A 26202-nucleotide genomic window follows, 5' to 3' on the forward strand; every position below is an offset into this window, starting at 1 on the left:
CATAAAACTAAAGAATAATAACCTTCTCAATTCTCACCTTGCAAAAGTTAGAAAAGATAGGTAGGAGTCCACTGAAAAAGGCAACAATGTCAATGTGAGAACAGAGTGAGGTGGGGGAAAAGAGGCTAGAATGAAGAGAGAGAAAAAGAAACATGAACGCACACAAAATGCTAAAACAAACATAGTTCACATATGATTTTTTTTACTTGTAGAAATCATACTTTCAAGTTTTGAGAAAATATATATCCGTATGAACTTTTCTGCTCCATCCGATCCATATTAATTAGATACATCCGTTTGAGCGACATATAATTTGGATTGGATTGGTTAGCAAGCATAACCATTTAAAAAATCGGAAAAAGTAACCATTTACTACGTACAAAAAAAACATAGCCATTTACTCCCTCCGTTTTTATTTACTCCCCATATTAGTTTTGGTCAAAGTCAAACTTTATAAATTATGACGAAGTTTATAGTCAAAAATATTAACATGTACAATAACAAATCAATACCATTACATTCATTATTGAACATACTTTCACATCATATAAGCCAATTTGGCTCCCGGGCTCAACTGCACCCGCTCCGACGAAAAATATCAAAACAAATACTAGAAAAAATCAAAAAAAAATCCATTTTTTGTGTGGTGGATAATTTGATGCGTGGGGTTTGCTGCAAAGTTCAACTCGTTTGGACATTTGAACAGCTCTCTGCAAAAAGACAAAACCGGGGTCTGTAAAAAAGTTTATTGTTCATGAATTGTTTTGATCCGATTTGTCTTTTTTGCCGAGAGCTGCTCAGATATCCAAATGAGTTGAAATTTGGAGCGGACCTCACGCATCAAATTATCTACCACACAAAAAAATAGATTTATTTGATTTTTTCTAGAATTTGTTTTGAATTTTTTTCTGAGCGGGAGCATCTGAGCCCGGGCTCAGGTGCGGATTTTCGTTTGTTAGGGTAAATATTTATATTCTTTTCTATAAACTTGGTCAAACTTTACAAAGTTTGACTTCAGTCAACTCTAATATGCAAAGTAAATAAAAACGGATGAAGTACTATACCTACAAAAAAAATCATAGGATAAGTACAAGTCGTATAATAGCTTATTTTGTGATATAATCTTATCGCTCAAAGCCATTTTCCTTATTATACCGATTGCATAATGATTGCATGTAGATTTTTTGAAAAGTCAAATCTAACAAAATTTGACCAAGTTTCTAAAGAAAAACATTTACATCTAGAATGTCAAGCATATATCATTAGATTCATCATAAGATGTAGGTTCATATTTTATATATTTGATAATGTAGGTATAAGTAGTTCTCTTTATAAATTTGATCATAATTTGCAAAGTCCGACTTTCAAAAATCTATATGCACTACATTATTAAACGGAGGGGATATCTATTTTCCATGTGTATATGAAAGTTTCCATAAGGCTCAATGTATTATGTATGTTTTTTTAAATGTATTTTGTATGTTTGAAAGACGTAAAGACCCCTGGGATTCAGTGATATTGCAATTTGGGGAGCCTCCATTCGCATCGCACCTGCCATTTCCCATTTTTCCTCTCCACTCACAGCGGACCGGAAAATCTCTCCGGCGGCCGCCGCCGCCGAAGTGCCATCCTCTTCGATCTCTCCTCCTCTTCTCTTCCTCCGTTCCTCACCTGCCTCGCCGGGGCGCCGCATCCCCGCCTCCGAAGCACCATCCCATTCGCACCCGCCTCCATAGGGAATCAATCTCTCTGCCGCCGCCGCCATGCTCCGCCTCCATGGCTGCATCCTCGTGCGGCTCCTCTCTTCCCCCGCCACCTCTCAGGGCCCCCCTCTCCACCGCCCCCTCTCCGCGGCCGCCGCGCCCGGCGTTTCCCCAAACCCTAGCTTGGTCGTCGACGACTACCTCGTCTCCACCTGCGGCCTCACCCGACCCCAGGCACTCAAGGCCTCCGCCAAGCTCTCCCACCTCAAGTCCCCGTCCAAGCCCGACGTCGTCCTCGCCTTCCTCGCCGGCCTCGGCCTCTGCGGCGCCGACGTCGCCGCCCTCGTCGCCAAGGACCCGCTGTTCCTCTGCGCCAAAGTAGAGAAAACTCTAGCCCCCGTCGTCGTTGGGCTCACCGGCCTCGGCCTCTCGCGTACTGAGATCGTGCGCCTCGTCGCGCTCTCCTTCGCCCACTTCTGTTCTAGGTCCATTGTTTCCAAGTTGCGGTACTACCTGCTCCTATTCGGCTCCTCGGAGAACCTCTTCCGGGTGCTCAAGCAAGGCTACCTCGCCGGCGCTGACATCGAGGGGATGGTCAAACCCAACGTCGCGCTCCTACGGCAATGCGGGCTAGATGATTGCAATATCACCAAGTTGTCCCTCCGTGCGCGGGGTGTCCTGAGCAATAAGCCAGAACGCGTCCGGGCGATGGTGGCATGCGCCGAAGGCCTTGGCATGCCTCGTGGCTCGGGGATGTTCAGGCACACGTTGGATGCTGTCAGATTCCTCAGCAAGGAGAAGATCGCCGCCAAAGTGGCCTACTTGAATAAGATGTTCAGGTGGTCAGACGCTGAGGTGAGCATTGTTGTGCGTAACGCTCTGTGTCTGCTGAGGAAGTCAAAGGAATTACTGCAGCGCAGGTCTGATTTCCTCATCTCTGAGGTGGGGTTGGAACCTACCTACATTGCTCAACGGTCAGTAATTATCAATTACAAGCTGGAGGGCTGGATCAAACCCAGGTACTACGTTGTAAAGTTTCTCATGGAAAATGGATTGCTCAAGTGCAACCCAGGCTACTGCTATACCGCTTTCAAGGTGAGAGAGAAGGTATTCATGGAGAAGTTCATTTCCCCTCACACGGAAGTTGCGCCGCACCTCGCCGAAGACTATGCAACAGCTTGTGAAGGGGTAGTGCCGGCTAGATTCAGATTTACATGAACCAAGGACTGGAGAGCAAAAGAGATGTAGATTCAATTTTCTCATTCATGAGGTGCCCGAATATGGTCTTCATCTTTTCATAAGTATCTACGGCATCCTCTTCAAGAAAGCCTTCTTGAAATATAGAATCTAAGACATGCTTACACGAAGAAGGTAGGGCAACATAAAAGCTCTTCAAGTAAACTTCAATTTGGTATTGGGGCACATAGTTAGCCCGGATCCTTAACAGTCTATCCCAAGCATCTTTCAAAGATTCATCGACTAAATAACAAAAAATTCCGAAATCATCTTCATCAAAATTATTAAGACTCTCATTGACAACTCCGGCAGGTTTTACCATAACATTATTTATGAGTTTAGATAGAATAGAAGGATCGTCCAAAGTACTAAAACTCGGGAGAGAACCCCCAACTCTTTTTGGTTTCGACATGGCGAAGGAAAGGCGAGCGGAAAAGAGGGCGAATAAAACGGCAAGGCTGAAGTGGGGGAGAGGAAAACGAGAGGCAAATGGCAAATAATGTAATGCGAGGGATAAGAGTTTGTGATGGGTACTTGGTATATTGACTTTTGTGTAAACTCCCCGGCAACGGCGCCAGAAATCCTTCTTGCTACCTCTTGAGCACTGCGTTGGTTTTTCCCTTGAAGAGGAAAGGGTGATGCAGCAAAGTAGGGTAAGTATTTCCCTCAGTTTTGAGAACAAAGGTATCAATCCAGTAGGAGGCCACGCTCAAGTCCCACGCACCTGCACAAAACAAATAAGAACCTCGCAACCAACGCGATAAAGGGGTTGTCAATCCCTTCACGGTCACTTACGATAGTGAGATCTGATAGATATGATAAGATAATATTTTTAGTATTTTTATGATAAAGAGAAATAAAGATGCAAAGTAAAATAAAAGGGTAATAGGAAAGGCTAAGTGTTGGAAGATTAATATGATGGAAAATAGACCCGGGGGCCATAGGTTTCATTAGTGGCTTCTCTCAAAAGCATAAGTATTATGGTGGGTGAACAAATTACTGTTGAGCAATTGATAGAATTGAGCATAGTTATGAGAATATCTAGGTATGATCATGTATATAGGCATCACGTCCGTGACAAGTAGACCGACTCCTGCTTGCATCTACTACTATTACTCCACACATCGACCGCTATCCAGCATGCATCTAGAGTATTAAGTTCATAAGAATAGAGTAACGCTTTAAGAAAGATGACATGATGTAGAGGGATAAACTCATGCAATATGATATAAACCCCATCTTGTTATCCTCGATGGCAACAATACAATACGTGCCTTGTTGCCCTGCTGTCACTGGGAAACGACACCACAAGATTGAACCCAAAGCTAGGCACTTCTCCCATTGCAAGAAAGATCAATCTGGTAGGCCAAACCAAACTGATAATTCGAAGAGACTTGCAAAGATAACCAATCATACATAAAAGAATTCAGAGGATATTCAAATATTGTTCATAGATAAACTTGATCATAAATCCACAATTCATCGGTCCCGACAAACACACCGCAAAAAAAGATTACATCGAATAGATCTCCACGAGAATCGTGGAGAACTTTGTATTGAGATCCAAAGAGAGAGAAGAAGTCATCTAGCTAATAACTATGGACCCGAAAGTCTGAGGTAAACTACTCACACATCATCAGAGAGGCTATGATGTTGATGTAGAAGCCCTCCGTGATCATGCCCCCTCCGGCAGGACGCCGGAAAAGGCCCCAAAAGGGGATCTCATGGGTACAGAAGGTTGCGGCGGTGGAATTAGGTTTTCATGGATGCCCCTGATGGTTTGGGGATACGTAGGTATATATAGAAGGAAGAAGTACGTCGGTGGAGCAACATGGGCCCCACGAGGGTGGAGGGTGCGCCTAGGGGGGTAGGAGCGCCCCCTGCCTCGTGCCCTCCTCGTTGATTGCTTGACATGGACTCCAAGTCTTCTGGATCACGTTTGTTTCAAAAATCATGTTCCCGAAGGTTTCATTCTGTTTGGACTCCGTTTGATATTCTTTTTCTGCGAAACACTGAAATAGGAAAAAAAACAGCAATTTGGGCTGGGCCTCCAGTAAATAGGTTAGTCCAAAAAATAATATAGCAGTGTATAAATAAGCCCATTAAACATCCAAAATAGAATATAATATATCATGGAACAATAAAAAATAATAGATACGTTGGAGACGTATCAATTTCCCAAAATTTCATTTACCTCTGTTTTAAAATTTTGAGCTCTGGCATCGCTGCAAATCACTGCTTCCCTCTGGGAAGGGACTATCTATTTACTTTTATGTTGTGTCATCACCTTCTAAAATAAGTGCCAAATCCTGAGAGCACTGTTGTCATGCTGATGCACTATGTGTAGCTAATGTTGGGTGCATCATGACTAGATCTTTTCTACCATGAATTACAATGTTTAGTCGCTGCTTGAACTTTGAAGGTGCTCTGCATTTATGTTTTGCGGTCTTAGAAAGGGCTAGCGAGATACCACTATTGTCATATTATATCATGGTTGTTTTCACAACGTGTTGTTGTTTGAGATATCTTATTATTGCTCGCTAGTTGATTATGTCATAGATATGCCACTACTAGGGAAAAGCTTATAGGCAGACGCTTACTAGTAGCGCGGGTTTATAACCGTCGCTACTGCTACTTACTAGTAGCGCGGGTTTTTACCCCTCGCTACTACTAAGTTGATACTAGTAGCGCGGGTTTTTAACCCTCGCTACTACTAAGCGGTGTCTACCGTGCCCTCCCGGGACATGCCATAGTAGTAGCGAGGGGTACAAACCCACGCTACTACTAAGTTGATAGTAGTAGCACGGTTTTATACCCCTCGCTACTACTAAGTACGAGGTAGGTGAAATCTCCATATCCTCGGCCGAATCCCTCCTCTCTCCCTCACTTTCCCCCTCTCTCACTTTCCCCCTCTCTCCATGGTGCTCCTGCCCAAGAACATATCCTCCTCCATGGCACCCAACGTCTTTCTCCTCGCATCGCTGGCGTCCAAGAGCTCGCCCGTCTTCCTCCTCGCCTCCATGCAGCCCCGATGCGCCCTCCATCTCCTTCCTTTCTCCCTTGTTTCTCTTTTTCCCTCTCCCTCTCCTCTCCCTCTCCCTTTGGTTTTACTCACCTCCCATGCCCATGCCTGCACAGGTCGTCGACATGGCCAACCAGGAGTTCTCCGCCTTGACCGCGAAGAGGATCCTCACACCGTCGTCTTGCTCTACACTGGATCCGGCCATCTCCAACAGCCATCGCCGGATCTGGTCTGCCACTACCCGTCCACACCTCCGGCAACCCCTGTCTTCGTTGGATCGAACCAATGACACCATTGACAACATGCACGGGGTCGAGATTTTTTTTTGGTTTTTGAAATTAATAGTAGTAGCGCGGGTCACAGACAGGCGCTACAGATAGTTAGTAGTACTGTGTATAGAATCCGCGCTATTACTAACACACGTACTAGTAGCGCGGGTGGCACCCGCGCTACTACTATGAGTTAGCTGTAGCGCCGTAGTAGTAGCACGGACACCCGCGCTACTACTAGTCTTTTACCCGTGCTACTACTAGGCTTTTTCCCGCGGTCTCTACTCATAAGAGTTAATATAACTAGTCATCAACCCGTGCACCCACACGGGCTAGTGCATATTTATTTTTTATGATTATGACACTATAATATGGACAATTTGAGGACAACTACAATAATATTTTAAATGTGTAATATGTTTTTAAGTGATCTGACGGAAAGAGGGATTACATTGTTTGATCAATATATGATTAGATCATACATAGTTCTCAAATATGATTACATTGTTTGAACGTGCATGAATTATCATTATTTGGACGTCCCATGTCTCATAATTCTCAAATATGATACATAGTTCACATTAATATTAAGAACTATTGGTGGGCAACATAGTTGCAAATGTGAAGTTCGTTTTACGTGCTATTTCCTTTGGACGGAAGTATCTTTAAATTTTCAAAATATATATGGGAATCTGTGTTTAATTTTAACAAATCGTGAGGTCCGATGAAATTAAACACTTTGTTTGAGTCTGGTAGTTTGCAAAGATTAGTAAGCTATTCTCATCTGATGTTTTCTATGCTTCTTCATGAAAAAATATTTTATCAGCCACAACTTTGTTGGATATGTTTTAGCTCGATCCATGCAAAGACGTATAATTTTATCAAGATGAGAAGGCAATCATCTCCATTCATCTTTTGGTCACCAAGAACGAACACATGCGCATTTTCTGATTGGTAATATATGTGATTCCCTTATCATAGAAACACATTTGCTTACATTACATTCGCTACAGAACCAATTAATTCCACTAAGAACAAACAGTTATCCTCACTTTATTTCTCTCAATACTGAAGCCAGATGACAGTAAATTTAATGTCCGATTTTGCTCTGTGGTATATTGCCCTTTATTTCCATAATGTTTGATATATGCCTAGAATTTATTACACATGCCTGTGGTCAATCATGAATTCAATGAGAGAATAATATATTGAACTGGGGATTCTTAAATATGTTGGTGTGAGATGTATATTTAATCACTTAACAGTTGACTGAACAAATATTGGATATATGGTGTACATATCTACTCGGGAAAATATGATAACTTTGTCAGGGATCATCCATAAGGATGGCTCATTGTTTTTCTTCTTTATTTGTATACAAATTTCTGGCTGATTTAAAGATGTTGTTGTCAGTTCTGACCAATCAGTTTTTCCATGCACGTACACATATGTATAAAGCATTGTGCAAAAAAATAAATTAAATAGAAGCATTAGCCGAGACTACATTGCCATTGCCTTGGGTGCGTCCAGAAACAAATAATCAAATATAACTATGCACTACTCCAGTATACACTACATGATGCCATTGCAGTACCTTTGTTGCCTGAATGGCACTGGCTGCACACTGAAACATGCGCACCCATGAGCAGCTCTCGTCAAGGCAGTCCTTGTATGTTGTCGCTGATCTACCACAAATATAAATATCTTTTGCTGAAGATAATCACACCATGCAATCCTGAAGATCATATCAAAACTCAGCATTCATATCAACAGGAAGAGAGAGAAACGTGATGTCTTTCCCAAAAATAGTAGTAGTATTATACGTGAAGAGAAGAATAAGTGCATAACTGACAATATACAATGATTTGCTAACTACTACGATGAGTTGTTTGGAGTGTTGTTTCATGTCCTGAACATTACAATTTTGCTAATTCAGTACGTACAAAAGGCAAGAGCTTCAAAGAAACTAACAGTACAAATGTCTCCAAACTTAGTTGCTAATAAGATGAGATTGATGACTTCCAATCAAAGTAATTCACAGGATCCACACTGATATATTTTTCAGTAAATATTTTCATTGTCCTTGATTGATCAAAAACTTATTTCTGCCTACCCGCACAGAGCTGATTCCTATGACATGATGGGAACTATATCAAAAGCATGTGTGCAGACCAGGAAAACATCCAACAAAGCACAAACATGATCCGGCCTACCTGATCTATTGATCCTGGACAGTATGTAGTAGCCAAACGGGATCTGTAGGAGCATCAAGGAGATGGAGGAGTTGGGCGCTCTCAAGCTCGCGATATAACTGAACCCAACCAAATATCATCATAGTTGGATGGATGCCTTTCTAGGGTTCCACTTTCGGCGTTCTGGACCACACCTGATGGTTCTCATCCCCTCCTGCTAACATATAATCTGGTAAAGAGAGGTGCTGCAAGATTAAAAGGGAAAAGGCCATTTTTTCTTGATGGGATGAACTCGACAAACCGGATAACACATGAGGGATTTAGGAATCTGGATTATGTACTGGCAGGGTAGGGCGGGATTGCTGGGAGATGAACTCGAATTGGATTTAGATTTTGAGTTCGGTGCCATGCCACCACAACTCCACCGCAATTCCTCCACTTTTTTTTAGAAAAGGAGGATGACCCCCGGCCTCTGCATCTGGGCGATGCATACAACCACTTTATTAATTATTCTCACAAGACCTTACAAAATCATACAACAGCAAGACTAAAGCCACCATCTAAGCAACAACTGTCGCAACACCTATCCAATTGATGAAGGGGCGCTGATAGCCTGGGCCTAATACCAAACAGACATCGCAGCCAAACCTAAACATCTAAGACCTGAGGTCCCAACCAGGACTCCTGCCTGGTATGGGGCACCTACCAGTCCGGCGCACTCCTCAACCAGGACGCCTGCCGGGTATGAGGCCGCCGCAGCCACCTGCCACGAGTCCATCTTTAGAGCTGTACTATTGCATCTACTGTGCCAAGTCTCTCTGCCATCGACGTCACCACATCGAACTCCGAATCTGCACTGCGCCATGCCGTCAAGATCCGTCGCCATCAATGTATGGATGAAGCACCGCTCCACCAAAGAAACCGTCCGATGGTCCCGCGAAGCAAGGCGCAGCACCAAGTAGAAGGCCGAAGCGCACCGCCACCACGCCACCAGCAGCCCCGCCACCAAGAGTTGTTCCCAGCCGCCGCCTTCAAGAAGGAGCACGACACCAGGGTGCCGTCGACGCCCAGACCAGGGGAACAAAAGCTTTCGCCATAGCTCGAGGAGGAGGCGGAAGGGAGAGGATCCACCCCAAAGCCTTCAGGAAGGGGATCGGCGCCAAAGGCGTCGACTTTGGGGAGGCCGCCGTGCCAGCCAGGGGTTTCCCCCGAAACCTCACCCGCATGCTAGATCCGCCAGGCCGGCCATAGGGGACGCCGAAAGCCGCCGCCAAGGACCGGCGCTAGCACGGATCGGGACAGATCGAAGCAGGGGCGGATCTTCTACATGGAGCCATGACGGATTGCGAGGAGCCGCCACTGCGCCAGCGTCCGCAGCCCCCACGCCGCCCGCGCGGCCGTGGGAGGCTGCCCACCAGAGCCCGCCGGCACAGCCTGCGGGCTGCACCGCGCCCATCGGCCGGGGCCGCCGCCCCGGGGAGCCAAGGCCCTCCAACTGAGAGGAGGCGCAATTCCTCCATTTGGTAGCCTCAGGTATTGTTTTCATCCTCCATTCTTCAAATTATCTTGGATACACGTCCTGATCTGATGCATCAACCATCCTGAATAGCATAAGTTGGAATAGGAAAAGATCTAAAGGTTGGAGTGGTGGGATACCTGGATTGAGTCATGTTTTTCAAGGTAGATTGCAGTATGGATGGATGGCTGTCGAGAATGGCATGAAAAATATGACCTGGAGAGATACAGGAGGAGGAGCGGCGCTAGGGCTTGATGGATGACGGACCAATTGGTCAGAAGTTTGGTGAAGAGAGACAGGAAGAAGGAGACGTATTTTTTTGATCCGTTTTGTGAAGGGGCATACGTGTGGGACAAATCGCGAGGACTCTTGTACTTCATCCGGTGGCTGCAGATGAATAACACGTTGCGAATCAACCTGTGGTTGAGTTGGTTAGGTGGATAGTGGTATCCCCAACCCACCAGGGTTCAAATCCTGGTGCTCGCATTATTCCTGGATTTATTTCAGGATTTCCGGCAATGCGCTTTCAGTGGGAACTGAATTGCTTGAGGACAAGCAAAGGTTTAAACTTGGAGGAGTTGATATGTCTCCGTCGTATCTACTTTTCCTAACACTTTCCTCTTGTTTTGGACTCTAATTTGCATGATTTGAATGAAATTAACCCGGACTGGCGCTGTTTCCAACAAAACTACCATGGTGTTTTTTTGTGCAGAAATAAAAGTTTTCGGACTGGAACAAAACTTTGCGAGGAATTTTTATACAAATACAGAGAATTTCTAGAACCAAGAACAACCGGAGGGGGGCACCTGGATGGGCACAACCCACCAGGGCCCTCCCCCCCCCCCTCCAAGCGCACCCAGGTGGGTTGTCCCCACCAGGTGGCCCCGCAGGCCCTGAATCCGACGCTATAAAATCCTATTTTTCCAGAAAAAAATCAGGGAGAAAGAATTATCACGCTCCACGAGACGGAGCCGCCGTTGTCTCCTGTTCTTCATCGGGAGGCCAGATTTGGAGTCCGTTTGGGGCTCCAGAGAGGGGGATCTTCGATCTTTGTCATCACCAACCCTTCTCCATCGCCAATTCCATGATGCTCCCCACCAGGAGTGAGTAATTCCTTCGTAGGCTCGCTGGTCGGTGAGGAGTTGGATGAGATTCATCATGTAATTGAGTTAGTTTTGTTAGGGCTTCATCCCTAGTATCCATTATGTTCTGAGATTGATGTTGCTATGACTTTTCCATGCTTAATGCTTATCGCTTTGGGCCGTTTATGTTATCACCATTATATCTATGTTCTAGATCCGATCTTGCAAGTTATAGTTACCTACTACGTGTTATGATCCGGCAACCCCGGAGTGACAATAGTCGAGACACTTCCCTGTGATGACCGTAGTTTGAGGAGTTCATGTATTCACCGTGTGTTAATGTTTTGTTCTGGTTCTCTATTAAAAGGAGGCCTTAATATCCCTTAGTTTCCAATAGGAGTCTGCTGCCACAGGAGGGTAGGACAAAAGATGTCATACAAGTTCTTTCCATAAGCACGTATGATTATTTACAGAATACATGCCTACATTATATTTATGAACTGGAGCTAGTGCTGAATCGTCCTAGGTTGTAACTATCACATGATGAATATCATCCAACAAATCACCGATCCAATGCGTACGATTTTCGTACATATTGTTCTTGCTAAGTTACTACTGCTGTTGTTACTATTGTCACTGCTACAAAACCATTGTTACCACTGTTACCGTTACTATTGATGTTGCTACTACTATCAAAACTATCATACTAATATGCTACTGATCACTTTGCTGCAGATAATTAATCTCCAGGTGTGGTTGAATTGACACTCAGCTGCTAATACTTACAAATATTCTTTGGCTCACCTTTTGTCGAATCTATAAATTTGTATTGAATACTCTACCCTAAAAAACTGTTGCAATCCCCTATACTTGTGGGTTATCAAGCATCAAGACCTACACGCATTGTATGCAACCCTTCGTTAAGACAAGAAAATATAACTTTGTGGCCGGTAACGATAATTACAACCACTTGACATATACAGTAAACATATAACTTTCTTACAATCATCGAAAGGACGATGGATGACTCAATTTGACAGTCAGTTACGGGAATAAATCTGAAGTGCCCAGCCACCGTCTCATCACAACCACTTGGGCCTCCTTTGATTTGGAGGAATCTTGTAAGAATTTCATAGGATAGGATTTCTATAGGAAAAATTCATTTAGAGTCCTTTGTTTTGTAGGAATGGAATCCTAATCCTATGGAGGAATTCTTCCTATCCTTCACATTTCATAGGAAAATAAACATTAGCCTAGATTCAATGAAAAAAATCCTATGATGTGAATCAAAGGGCATCTCCTTTCCTATTCCGACTCATAGGATTTGAGATACATGTCATCTCATTTTCTATGACTTTCCTATTCCTATGTTTTTTCTACCCTATGAACCAAAGGAGGCCTTGACATATACAGTAAACATGTGACATTGAGGTGGTTTTTAGGTAGAATCAATGGGGAGAAAAATCAAAGATGGGAGAAAAAAATCAAAACAGGAAGGATTGGTAGGGAGGTTGGATGAAGGGAAGATGTATGACGAAACCTTAAGTTCTTTTTGAAGTAGTGAAGATATATCATATATCATTATGCCGCTCCATGGAGATTACTACTAAAAGTAAAACAAGCAAGACAATAAAACATGATTCGCCGCTCCATGGAGCCATAACACATCGAGTCGTCCAATTTTGTGTATTGGATGTGTGCATTGATTGCACCCAAATTATGACAAAAAGAAACAAATTGCGGTGGAACTCATATTATTAATTTTCAGATAATACATGTATACATCGATTGTTGTATTTTTTTAAAGCAAGTCAAGCGTGTCTTACTACTAAAAATAAAACAAGCAAGACATTAATACATGATTCGTAATGGGAACGTTTAAACAAAGCGTGCATGCATGAGAATTAGCATAATGTGGTATCTCAATGCTGCTATTTTGCATGCATGGTAGTATGCAGATGATGTTGTGCATGAATAGGTGTTTAAGGCACCACTTAGGCACCATTTTTGCCGGCGGCCTGCTGAGAGATGGCCCCGTACTTCATTGCATCAGCCTCGGATTTCGCGGCATCCTTCTTAGCGGATGCTGCCTCTTCAGGTCTTGTGGCGGTTTCAGCCTTCTTGATGGACTTCTCGGCAGCAGCTATGCGAGCATCTGCCAAGGTACCGGCAGCTTCTTTCCTGCTAGGGGAGGTAGAAGAACTTGTACCAGCTACTTGCTGAGAAATGACACCATACTTTGATGCAGCAGCGGTAGACTTGGCTGCAGCTTGCTTGGCAGCCGCGGCCTCTTTAGGTGTGGTAGCGGTTTCAGCCTTCTTGGTGAACATCTTAGCAGCATCAGTGTTGCCTTCTTTCCTATTGGGGGAGGTAGAAGAACTTGTACCAGCTGCTTTCCGAGAGATGGCACCATACTTTAATGCATTGTCAACAGACTTTGCTGCGTCTCGCTTGGCAGCCACGACCTTTGCAGGTGTCTTGGCGGTTTCGGCCTTCTTGATGGACTTCTCGGCGGCGGCATAGTGTGCGGCGGCTAAAGTATTGGCTGCTTCTTTCCTGCCTAGGGAGGTAGAAGAACCTTTACCATTTGCCTGCTGAGAGATGGCATTGTACTTTAATGCAGCAGAAGCAGATTTTGCTCCATCTTGCTTGGCAGCTGCGGCCTCTTCTGGTGTGGTGGCGCTTTCAGCCTTCTTGATGGACTTCTCGGCGGCAACAACACGTGTAGCTGCTAAGGTAGCGTCAACCCCTTTCCTGCTGGGGGTAGCCATCTTCAATGTGTTCTCCTCCGCAACGCCATAGGTCTCGGCTGGGCCTGTGGGCGCCCACCCCCCCATGGTGGGGTGCGCCACCGCCACAATGGTGGTGAGAAATAACATGGCCATGACATTCTTTCTGTTGGCCATTAGTAATTTCTCAAGTGGTATGTTAGGCGCGCGGAGGATTTGAAATGGTGGAGACACATGATTCATAGAGGTGATAGGCTTTTATAGAGACAATGTGAGGTCAGGAAATCTCTCCCATGAATGTGAGGTCATAAGGGGTCAACAATGAATGTGAGGTCACCAGAGCCCTAGAAAGGTATGTGGTAACCCATTTGTGGAAGCATGCATGCATGTATGCGTGTTTTGCGTTTTCTTTTCTAGTTTCTCTCTATGTATGGACCGTGGGAACAAAAATAGATTTCTTAGTGCGAGCTCAGATGCTCTTGAAATCCAGGCCTTCTACTCTTTTCGAGATTGTTGTAGGTACCATTACGTGACTTCCAGCCCAGACCAGGAGGTCCTTCTCATCGTACTGGAATGGGAGACCCTAGGGACGCGCGCAAACTCCGACAGACACCATGCACGACTATAGGTGCATGTGTATCCGTGCGGTGCATTAATGTGGTGGCAAGTGACGTGACATGAAACAGCTTGTTGCCATGGTGAGCAAGGTGTGACATGAGCAACGACCATGAGAAGTCGTCTCCAGTGTTGAAGTCAACTACGTAGATGAATGGGTTGTCCATTATGGCTTAGGATGACCTGGTTGGTGATGAAGCACACAAACTTCACGAAGGGCGCTGCCTCTTGTAGCGTCTGGTAAGCTAGCAATCTGTTAGCCGACGTCGGTCGTGGATGACATTCGGTGTGCGTACCGACGATCCTACACCGCAGGCCCCAACTGGAGCTACACAAATCTTTAGGCCATGACTCGGATTCAAAGTTTCAAAGTCACACCACGGGCAGCAGAGTGAGCCACGGCTTAGATGAATGCAGACGATTAGGTGCCATGGATCAGAATCCAACCAAGATGGCACTGCCTGTCCTTCGTTCGAACCCTCCTCGTGTGCTACATGATAGACCCACATGTATCGCACTATTCATGCATGTATAGTTCGTTTTGGGGATTTTCCACGCCCTAGCAACGCCACCTCATGCCCCATTTCCCGAATCTCCATGCGGCAATGAACAAACATAATAGCAGGTGCATCTAAGCTTAGGCTCTGAAATCACTGCTCCCATGTGGGATGCCTCCACTCTGGCTTGCCACATGGATCTGGCTACCGTCGTCGCCTCCTCCAAGCTACCTCAAGCTCCTCCTTCACGCGGTTGGTCCCGGTGAGCTCTCTTTGCTAGAAGAGGTGGATGAGTAATGCCTCCAAGCCTGTGCACCCTCTTTTCCCCTGCATCCACATGTATGAGGGCCCCCTCCCTGAGGTCCACCACCATCACCGAGTGCATCCCCGAGCCCTCGACACAATATCCACCAAGCCCACTACCGATGTTGTTGAGTTCGTCCTACGACCCCCTTCTCCGACATCCTTTAGTGTGGCCTGAAATCACATCAGCATCGCGTGGAGTCGCCCATCACTAATTCTCCTGTCGTCAAGAAAGACGAATTTCCCTGATTAGCTCTCCTCCCGTGCTCTAGTGCTACGTGTTTGTTGCTATTGCGGGCTTGGACGGCAAGGTCATAGAGATGGAGGCACCAGCAGCATCGGTGGTCATTTCTTCTTCTACACAACAATATGATGAGATGCGGCCAGTGGCGCCCACGCAATGTTCACTCATGATAGGTCCCCTATGCAGTTTCTTCGTTGGTCGGCTTTCCTTTTCGCCGGCTTCATGTGATGTTATAAAAAGTAGATGTACCACTTGATACTTTCGCCAAATTCTCTTCATTTCTTTTTCCCTCGGTTATACGAGAGTTATTGATCTACTATCGCTCCTCACATTCGGTCAATCAATAAAAACAACAAGAGATTCGGGGGAATTTGCCTAGGGTTCGGCACCAACAGAGGTGCGAGATTGAGCCAGCCATGGAGCCGGGTCACGACGGCTAAGGTTTAACCCTTTGAAAAATGAGATGCCTCTACTACCAACAAATCATTGCCTTTACTAGGTGAATGGCCGTGCATTGCAACGGGGAACATTCATGAATCCGTGAGTGATATATTCAGGTGATGCTATCAAGAATCAATCAACTTTACGCTCTTGTTAGAACATCGTACATGTGCAATGTATGTATTTCTGCCAACATCTTGCAATGTTTATCTGACTATTTTCAAGGCTGGTCTGTATGCTGGCATGTCTCCTCACCTTGAATCTACGAATATGCCCAGAGAGGGCAAATCATTGCCTTTACTAGGTGAATGGCCGTGCATTGCAACGGGGAACATTCATGAATCCGTGAGTGATATATTCAGGTGATGCTATCAAGAATCAATCAACTTTACGCTCTTGTTAGAACATCGTACATGTGCAATGTATGTATTTCTGCCAACATCTTGCAATGTTTATCTGACTATTTTCAAGGCTGGTCTGTATGCTGGCATGTCTCCTCACCTTGAATCTACGAATATGCCCAGAGAGGGTTTGCTATCAAGAGTATTTAGTTCAGTCAAGTAGTAGACGCATTTTCTTAGCACTGCAATAAAAAGTGTTTTTGTCAGGACAATAAATTGCAAGCACAAAAGGAAAGGAACCATTTTTTACCTAATAACCCAACTTTTAAGTAAACTTTGAAGAAAAGGCTCATGAACCACAAAATTGAACAATGTTTAAATGAGTCATTGTTCTTCAGTTTTTTTCATTAGAAACAGGGTGACAGTACGTGTCACTTAGCAGCAAGATTGCAGCCACTATAGCGTCCTTCAACATGTAGCACTTGAAAACTTCCCATCAAACAATGGCAAACTTGACTCACAATGGCATGCTGCGGGTGCCTCGGCTCATCAAGAGTTCTGCCCACATCCAAGAGTTCGGAAGACAAGAAACTTTTCCGCAGAAAAGAAGAAATACTCATAAGAAATATCTAAGGACATCATGATTTACTCATTATGTAAAATATCATCCCTTTTGAGGGTCACCAAGTCTACGTTTTACTCGTTGGACCAAAGAAAATATTGATTACAAAAATTCAGATTGCGAGCTACCTGATCACAAGACTACTTAAAGTGTGAGGAAATTAAACTGACGGAAGCGTGAAAGGCATACAATGGATTGTACCAGTAAATTATATCTGATCATTCTTTGTAAAATAGTAAATATGATAGCCACGATATAATCACCGTATATAGTCTCCTCAGGTTAATGAATGCATCTAGTCCTCGTTGTAATGTAACAACCACACAAGATCAGGGAAGAGAAAAATACCATGTCCAACTCTGGACCTTGATGGGCTTTGTCCTGCCCATTCATCTTTTCCAAACCTATATAACGCATGGCTATTCCAAATCTGTGTATCCCATAGATTCATGAGAATGCAATAAAAAGGAAATGAAATTACATCGCTCCCTCCAAGGACCATCTAGGGAGACCACACGATTGTCCTTTTAATGGTTCTTCTGAGCTTTTTATCTATGAGAAATCTTTCGATCTTTTTATTTTCAATCATGACAATACAATGAACAATAGGAATAATAAAAATCGCATCCATCCGTAGACCATCTAGCAAAGACTACAAGCATTAAAGCGAGCCGAAGACGCGCCGTTGTCATCGCCCTTCCCTCGCCGGAGCCGGGCAGAACTTATTGTAGTAGACAGCCGGGAACTTGTCGTGCTAAGGCCTCGTAGGACTGGCACAATAGAATAGCAACCCCCGCCGATGATGAGAACCATAGATCGGAAGGATCCAATCTAACGACAGACAAACGTAGACGAACGAAGACCGGGTCCGAGTAGATCCACCAAAGACAAACCACCTACCGAATCCTGTGAGATCCGCTGGAGACACACCTCCACACACTCTCCGACGATGTTAGATGCGCCATCGAGACGGGGGCTAGGCGGGAAGAACCTTATTCAATCTTCACGAAGCCGTCGTTGTCTTGTCCTCTTTAGCAGGACACAACCCTAACAAAATTCAAAGAAATATCTAAAAACGAAGCCCTCCCGCTGGTAAGGGATGAGATCCACCGTGTCCCCATGGCCCTAGGGCCACCGGAGACGAGGTGGACCGGCAGCGGCGCCACGGGAGGCATGGCCGCATAGGAACCCTAAGCTTTTTTGGAGAGGAAGTGACGGCTATGGTTCCTCTGAGCTACCTATGCACCGAACTACAACCCTAAAATTATTATAAAATTGATCATTTACAACATTTATATAAGATTCATAATTCGATGAGCAAAGGGACAATTATGGATGTGAATAGTATCAAATTCAAATGTGACGTCAAATATTAGATGTTAGTACGGTCTACGTTGGTCTTTTTATTTCTCGAGTAGCACATCTACTTTAGGCTTCGAATTTTAAGAGGAGCATTGATCAACCCACTTGGCTGACCATCGCATCTCAACTGACTCCATATAGATCTCTAGACGACCAGCCACTAGCTGGACTAAGAAGGTTGATCGATCATCAATGGGATGCCAATTGTTCTTAGATATACTACTAACTAGAAGGGTTGTGCGCGCTTTGCTGCGCCGTTCATGTTGTTGTGTATCTTAAAAAACTAATCACTCTGTTTCCCAATATAATGTGTATTATATTTTTTAAAATCAAACATTTTAAGTTTCATCAAATTTGTAGAGAAATATATCAAAATTCATAAGATTAAATCAGTATTTTTAGATTCATCACGAAATGAATTTCCATACTTTTTTTGTTTAATATTGTGGATGTTGATATTTTTGCTCTGAAGTTGGTCAAAGTTAAAGAAGTTTGACTTTCTACAAAATTAATACCCTTCATATTTTATAACTGATGGAATATTAAGTTAGGCGGGTGGGGAGATGACTGTGTCATCCGCTAACCAACCTATATTTATGTGGGAAATTTCTGCATCGGTGGTTGCATGTACTATATTGATACTACAATATCATATGGTGACGCTTCTTTTTTCTAGGTGGTGGGAGGGGTGTATGGGATTGATATGTTTTTATAGGTCAGTTGCAGCTGATTGATTTGAAAATCATTGGCCCAGTCAAAATCGTCAACCAAATCAAAATTGAATACCTCAATTGAATGAAAGAGATTCAAAATTTTGGAACATAGTGAATTAAAAAAATTCAATTGAAGAGGTTGAGAAATTGTTGACCCAGTCAAAATTGGATGATCAACCTATATTAAATACCTTAATAATTATGAGGCCTTAAAAATTAGGAAGCATATTGTATAGTATAAAAGAATTGGATTGTGAAGCTTTGAGAAATTGTAGACCCAATCAAAATTGGATGATCCAATTCTAATTGGAGACCTTAATTGAGTGTGGGCTTTTTAAAACTAGGGAGCTTAGTGTTATAGAGGATTTGTGAACACGATGCAATTGATCTCAACTCTAAGATAGCTATACACATAAAACTAAAGAATAATAACCTTCTCAATTCTCACCTTGCAAAAGTTAGAAAAGATAAGTAGGAGTCCGTTGAAAAAGGCAACAATGTCAATGTGAGAACAGAGTGAGGTGGGGGAAAAGAGGCTAGAATGAAGAGAGAGAGAGAAAAAAAAACATGAACACACACAAAATGCTAAAAACAAACATAGTTCACATATGATTTTTTTTTACTTGTAGAAATCATACTTTCAAGTTTTGAGAAAATATATATCCATATGAACTTTTCTGCTCCATCCGATCCATATTAATTAGATACATATGTTTGAGCGACATATAATTTGGATTGGATTGATTAGCAAGCATAACCATTTAAAAAAATCGGAAAAAAGTAACCATTTACTACCTACAAAAAAAGCATAGCCATTTACTCCCTTCGTTTTTATTTACTCTGCATATTAGTTTTAGTCAAAGTCAAGCTTTATAAATTTTGACAAAGTTTATAGTCAAAAATATTAACATGTACAATAACAAATCAATACCATTATATTCATTATTGAACGTACTTTCGTATCATATAGATTTGTTAGGATAAATATTTATATATTTTTTATAAACTTGGTCAAACTTTACGAAGTTCGACTTCAATCAACTCTAATATGCAGAGTAAATAAAAATGGAGGAAGTACAAGTCGTATAATAACTTATTTTGTGATATAATCTTATCTCTCAAAGCCATTTTCCTTATTATACTGATTGCATAATGATTGCATACAGATTTTTTGAAAAGTCAAACCTAACAAAATTTGACCAAGTTTGTGAAGGAAAACATTTACATCTAGATGTCAAACATATATCATTAGATTCATCATAAGACAAGACGTAGGTTCATATTTTATATATTTGATAATGTAGGTATAAGTAGTTTTCTTTATAAATTTGATCATATTTTGCAAAGTCTGACTTTCGAAAATCTATACGCACTACGTTATTGAACGGAGGGGATATCTATTTTCCATGTGTATATGAAAGTTTTCATAAGGCTCAATGTATTATGTATGTTTTCTTTTGAAAAAAAAATGTATTTTGTATGTTTGAAAGACGTAAAGACCCCTGGGATTCAGTGATATTGCAATTTGGGGAGCCTCCATTCGCATCGCGCCTGCCATTCCGCATTTTTCCTCTCCACTCACAGCGGACCGGAAAATCTCTCCGGCGGCGCCGCCGCCGCCGCCGCCGGCGAAGCGCCATCCTCGCCGGTCTCTTCTCCTCTTCACTTCCTCCGTGCCTTCACCTGTCTCGCCGGGGCGCCGCATCCCCTCCACCGAAGCACCATCCCATTCGCACCCTGCCTCCATCGGGAATCAATCTCTCCGCCGCCGCCGCCGCCGCCATGCTCCGCCTCCGTGGCTGCATCCTCGTGCGGCTCCTCTCTTCTCCCGCCACCTCTCAGGCCCCCCCTCTCCACCGCCCCCTCTCCGCGGCCGCCGTTTCCCCAAACCCTAGCTTCGTCGCCCACGACTACCTCGTCTCCACCTGCGGCCTCACCCGAGCCCAGGCACTCAAGGCCTCCGCCAAGCTCTCCCACCTAAAGTCCCCCGCCAAGCCCGACGCCGTCCTCGCCTTCCTCGCCGGCCTCGGCCTCTCCGCCGCCGATGTCGCCGCCCTCGTCGCCAAGGACCCGCTGTTCCTCTGCGCCAGCGTGGAGAAAACCCTGGGCCCCGTCGCAATTGAGCTCGCCGGCCTCGGCCTGTCGCATTCCGAGATCGCGCGCCTCATCCCGCTCTCCTTCGTCCACTTCCGCTCCAGGTCCATTGTTTCCAAGCTGCGGTACTACCTGCCCCTCTTAGGCTCCTCGGAGAACCTCTTCCGGGTGCTCAAGAAAGGCTACCTCGCCGGTGCTGACATCGAGGGGACGGTCAAGCCCAACGTTGCGCTCTTACGACAGTGCGGGCTAGATGATTGCAATATCACCAAGCTGTCCCTCGCTAAGGGCGGAGTCCTGAGCAGCAAGCCAGAGCGCGTCCGGGTGATGGTGGCATGCGCCGAAGGCCTTGGCGTACCTCGTGGCTCGGGGATGTTCAGGCACGCGTTGGATGCCGTCGGATTCCTCGGTGAGGAGAAGATCGCCGCCAAAGTGGCCTACTTGAAGAAGACGTTCAGGTGGTCAGACGCTGAGGTGAGCATTGCTCTGCGTATGGCTCCGTGTGTGCTGAGGAAGTCAAAGGAATTACTGCAGCGCAGGTCTGATTTCCTCATCTCTGAGGTGGGGTTGGAACCGTCCTACATTGCTGAACGGTCAATAATTATCAATTACAAGCTGGAGGGCCGGATGAAACCCAGGTACTACGTTGTAAAGTTTCTCATGGAAAATGGATTGCTCAAGTGCAACCCAGGCTACTACTATACCGCTTTCAAGGTGAGAGAGAAGGTATTCGTGGAGAAGTTCATTTCCCCTCACACGGAAGTTGCGCCGCACCTCGCTGAAGACTATGCAACAGCTTGTGAAGGGGTAGTGCCGGCTAGATTCAGATTTACATGAACCAAGGACTGGGTTCTCACCATGCCTGCGAAGCTGGTAATTCACATTAGTGCTTTTTGCCTAAATAAATGTTGGGTTTCTGCTGTATTATGTCTGCCACATGCTGGTTTGGTTGTTGCCAATGCCTAAGGAAACTGATAATTTAGTTCCTGAGCCTTCAGGTGTTAATGTTGTCATTAGGTAGACAAGAAAGCATCGCTTACAATCTCTGAAATGAGAGCCATGAATATATTTGTCTTTCCGACATCCATTTAGGATAATGGAAACTGAATATGTGGGTAGACCAATTTTCTTTTGAAACCAGAACCCATGAACCAGAAAACAAAAGGACTGTACCACATCCGTTTCCAGTAAATATATCGATATGATTTGCTTCTGCTCCAAATTTTATGTTTCCATTTTCATTGATTTGCCTTTTGTTTTCCATCATCTAAACAGTTCAGTTTTTTACTTCTAGGCCATGCTTAGAAAATAAGTTTCTATTGGGTGCCTTTTGATATCTTTCCCCTTATGCTTCTAAGATTGATTATCTTTGTTCCTATATCCTGTAGCTGATTTTACTACGCTGAGACAATTTTCGAACATGAAAAGGTAACCTATTTGGGACTGAAGCATGATCTATGATGAAACACTTTTGCATAAAAACTGCAAATGTCAACCGCTGATGATTGGCAAGATTAACAATACCATATGTTCAGTTAAAACAAAAATTACTGTAATGCTCATTGATGAGTATTAATTCCCAGTCCAGCAATTCATTTTGCAATTATAGTTTCCGTGCCTTGTTAGGGATTAAAAATATGTACATTTGTCAGTACCCATCAATGTTTATCTCCGTGAACATTCAAAGTTCTGTGGTAAGAGCAAGGAGTGTTTCAGATGTGGGTATTGTAGCTGGATTTTGTTTTGCGATTGTTGTGTACTCTGTATCCACCTTTGGTCACACATGTGATATGAGAACTGAGATAAGCCTTGGAGACTATGCTGACGCTTGCAGAGGGGTAGTTCCGACTAGATTCAGATTTACATGAACCAAGTACGGGCTATGGAAATTAATTATTGTGTATGATATGACAGAGTTCTCACCATACCTACGAAGCTGGTAATCACATTAGATCTTTCGCCTAAATAGATGTAGATTTTGTGCTGTAGAATGCATGCCAATTGCTGGTTTGGTCGTTGCTAATGCCTAATGAAACTGACTATTTAATTCTTGAGCCCTGAGGTGTTAATGTTGTCTTTAAGTAGAGAAGAAAGCATCGCCATTTTTTAGGATAATGGACGTTGGATGTGTGGGTAGACTCATTTTATTTTGAAACCAGCACCTAGAGAAGAGAACCAGAAAGGAAAAGAACTGCCTTGCATTGTTTTCCAGTAAATATGCTTTCCAGAGATTTTCTTTCACTCCAATCTGTTTTCAATTTATTGTTTTTTGCTTACCACCATATGTTAGTTAGTAGTAACTCTGCAGCTCTTCTATCGGAAATATGCTTAGGAAATATGTTTCTATTGGGTGATCTTCTATGCCTCTTGATTTCTTTCCCTTTATCATTGTAAGATATATCCTGTAGCTGGTTTTACTCCGCTTAGAAAACTTTCGAACATGAAAAGGCAACTTATTTGAGACTGAAGCATGATCGATAATGAATTAGTCTCATCATTTTACACCTGCCATTGATCATCAAAACTAAACCAATGGAGATGGCATGAATTAGACTTGTGATTTCTGCTACTCAGTGCTCACATATGCGAGTACCTCATCACAAAACCACATTTATTTATTTATTTCTGCTGTTGTATCTCATCACAAAAACTACATGTATATTGATTTTGCAAAGCTTGAAAGGTGACATGAGAGCTGAGATAAACCTGAATGAAAGATCCCCAACAAGGTGAACAGTTCCACTGGCAGCCTGCTTCGAGGACAAGTTTTTGTAAGGAGAACCGTGGATCTTGACACAGGGTGCGCAGTTTGCTTCAACAGAGGATGGCTGCCACATATTCCTCAGATGTGGGATGGCTGGATGATGTCGGAGCTACCGCAGCCTGAAAGACATCCCTGCTTTATCTCTTTTGATGAAAGCGCATTATCAGGGAAGGGGTTAATTGAAGTGGCGTGGAAGCTTTGACCATGAACCGCGACCGGAGATCTGGCTCCTGCTCTGGGTTTGTTGCAAGCACAAGAAACAAGTTGAATGCCAAAGGAAAGGGAACTGGAGAAGCTCGGATGATGTTCGCCTGCCATCAGGTACACTGCCAAGCAAATCGGTGGGGTGGCGTTCATTTCGTCCTTGCTAAGCATTTGACCCCCTTGGTTACTGAAAGGAACTAAGCTGGCGTTTTTCGCCCATTCTGTTGCTACTAATCCCTCCGTCCGGAAAAACTTGTCCCAAGCTTGTTCCTCAAATGGATGTATATAGCACCACCATTTGAGGGGCAAGTTTTTTCGGACGGAGGGAGTACTAGAGTAGCGTAGCATCATCGCCTGCTATCTCATGCCTCTGTCTTTTCCTGCACTTCTCGTTCTTAGCTCTGGTTTTTGGCTTGTAAGAGAACATGTTTCACAAAGGTGAACTAAATTTAGGCTTTTTCAGGTCTGATGGCTGCTAACTTACTGCAAGGAAGACGCACTCTGGGCTCTAGTGTGTGCGTGTGTACGTTCAATACTCTAATTTGGATCGATCGCTATGGACAATGGTCATGCCAGCTTTAGTTTGGTGTGCAGAGAGTAATAATCTTCTGCAACTTATTACCCACAACCTGATACCAGTCTTCCTTCTACCTTCCCGCTGTTTTACATTGATTATTTTTGCCCTTGCATCACTTGATAACCTGTTGGCACGTTGCACTTGTCTACTGCACATATATATAGCGGAGAGAGTATCAAGTGAGAACAGAGGAGGAATAGCTTGCAATGTGAATTGACGGCGAATTTAAATCTGGACAGTCAGAATACCGGCAGGATGGGGCTATGGCATTGGCAGGTCACGAAGAAACAAAAGTATTTTACAATTTTTTTGCAGGAAGTATTTTTATGTATGTGTTGCCAGAATCTCCCTCGGCTCGGCAAGAATCGACGCAGATCCTGGCACCAAGCTCCATACTACAGCAGCATGACATCCTTGAAATTTTCATTAACTCGAAAGTTATCTTTTCTGGTCCGTCCGTTTCATTTTACTCTGCATAATATTATGTTTGTCTTGATTATGCTGCGTATTAGACTAGTCGTGCCTTGCAAAATTTGCATTGGGCATTGTCCCATGATTTCCCACCCTGTTCTTGTTCCCTGCTGCTGCCACTAAAACGTGTCTAGATACATCCGTATTTAGTCAAATCTAAGACAAGTAGATAGGCTTGCAAGTCACTCTGGACAGTCAAAATACATACTGGCACATAATGATAATGGGGCTAGAGACAGAAGTATTCTACAGTTCCAACTCATCAAAAATAAATAAATAAAAAGAAGTATTCTACAGTTATGCGCCTCTCCTTATTAAAATTTTCAAAAACTCAAGCATAATTTTTCTTTACTACTAGATTTCTTAAAGTTCCTAGGGTTTCCATCCAAGCCTGCGAAATCAAGCAGCAGCAGGCTAGTAATAATAATATCCATAATATGGCGACGCCATGCCCCTACGAATAGGTACGTCTGAATCGCCAAGAGACTCCTTGGCGCGCTGCTGCCTCGCGGCGCTCTCCTTGACGTCGTCCAGGACGGACGGCGACTCGAGCACCAGCTGCATGAAGCCGACGGTGAGCACCACCTCGTTGAAGTTCCGGCGCGCCGCCACGAAGTCGACGCACTCTTCCCGGAGCTCGGCGCAGTTGTACGTGCAGGCCCACCGCAGCATGTCGACGACGGTGTCCGTCGACATGCTGCCCAGCAGCCTCTCGGCGCACTCCCGCTTGAGCCCGTCGAGCGCGAACCTGTCCGCCGCCACGAGGAGGCGCCGGAGCGCCTCGAGGTCCGGGGGATCGGCATCGTCGTCGGGGAGCGCGTCCGTGTAGATGAACCGGAGCATGGCCTCGAAGGTGCCGGGCTCGATGTCCTCCAGGGTGATGGAGGCGGAGGAGGACTCGAGCATGGCGCCGAATAGCTGCGCCTCGAAGACCGGGGAGCGGGCGGCGAGGAGGGCGCGGTGGGCGCGGAAGGTCTCGCCGGCGACCACGAAGGAGACGTCGGTCCAGGCGGCGAGCCCTGGGTCCAGCAGCCGGCCGAGCTGGCGGCCGATCTCGGGGCGGTCGGGCTCCTCCCGCGTCACCCTCACCCTCCACATGACCGTCAGCCCGCGCTCGATGGGGATGCCGGTGTAGTCGCCGATGAACTCCGGGAACCCGCACGGCCGCTTCAGGCCGTGGTTGCCCCGCGTGTAGACGTGCCCGC

General features: G+C 44.6%; 3 protein-coding genes across 6 annotated transcripts; 2 read left to right on the plus strand and 1 right to left on the minus strand.

Moving 5' to 3' along the window:
• The first annotated feature begins 1687 nt into the window (after window positions 1–1687).
• On the plus strand, window positions 1688–22145 carry LOC125513636. Its single transcript, XM_048678797.1, has 2 exons — window positions 1688–2923; window positions 21821–22145. The coding sequence occupies exon 1, from the start codon at window positions 1764–1766 to the stop codon at window positions 2919–2921; it is 1158 nt and encodes a 385-aa protein (XP_048534754.1). The 5' UTR covers window positions 1688–1763; the 3' UTR covers window positions 2922–2923; window positions 21821–22145.
• Window positions 12783–13926, minus strand: LOC125513638 (antifreeze protein Maxi-like). The gene has a single exon (XM_048678800.1). The coding sequence runs from the start codon at window positions 13924–13926 to the stop codon at window positions 13015–13017; it is 912 nt and encodes a 303-aa protein (XP_048534757.1). The 3' UTR covers window positions 12783–13014.
• LOC125513637 lies at window positions 20420–24586 on the plus strand. Of its 4 annotated transcripts, none has more exons than XR_007286064.1 (3): window positions 20420–21854; window positions 23657–24066; window positions 24413–24586. XR_007286064.1 is itself a non-coding variant. In XM_048678799.1 (2 exons), the coding sequence occupies exon 1, from the start codon at window positions 20670–20672 to the stop codon at window positions 21816–21818; it is 1149 nt and encodes a 382-aa protein (XP_048534756.1). In that variant the 5' UTR covers window positions 20420–20669; the 3' UTR covers window positions 21819–21854; window positions 24413–24586. The 4 variants fall into 4 exon arrangements, 2 of the variants coding, with proteins under 2 accessions (XP_048534756.1, XP_048534755.1); XR_007286063.1 differs by having other exon boundaries at window positions 23665–24066; window positions 24413–24585; XM_048678799.1 differs by lacking the exon at window positions 23657–24066.
• Window positions 24587–26202: the final 1616 nt, after the last annotated feature.

The sequence above is a fragment of the Triticum urartu genome, chromosome 6 (assembly GCF_003073215.2).
Source record: "Triticum urartu cultivar G1812 chromosome 6, Tu2.1, whole genome shotgun sequence".
NCBI lineage: Eukaryota > Viridiplantae > Streptophyta > Magnoliopsida > Poales > Poaceae > Triticum > Triticum urartu.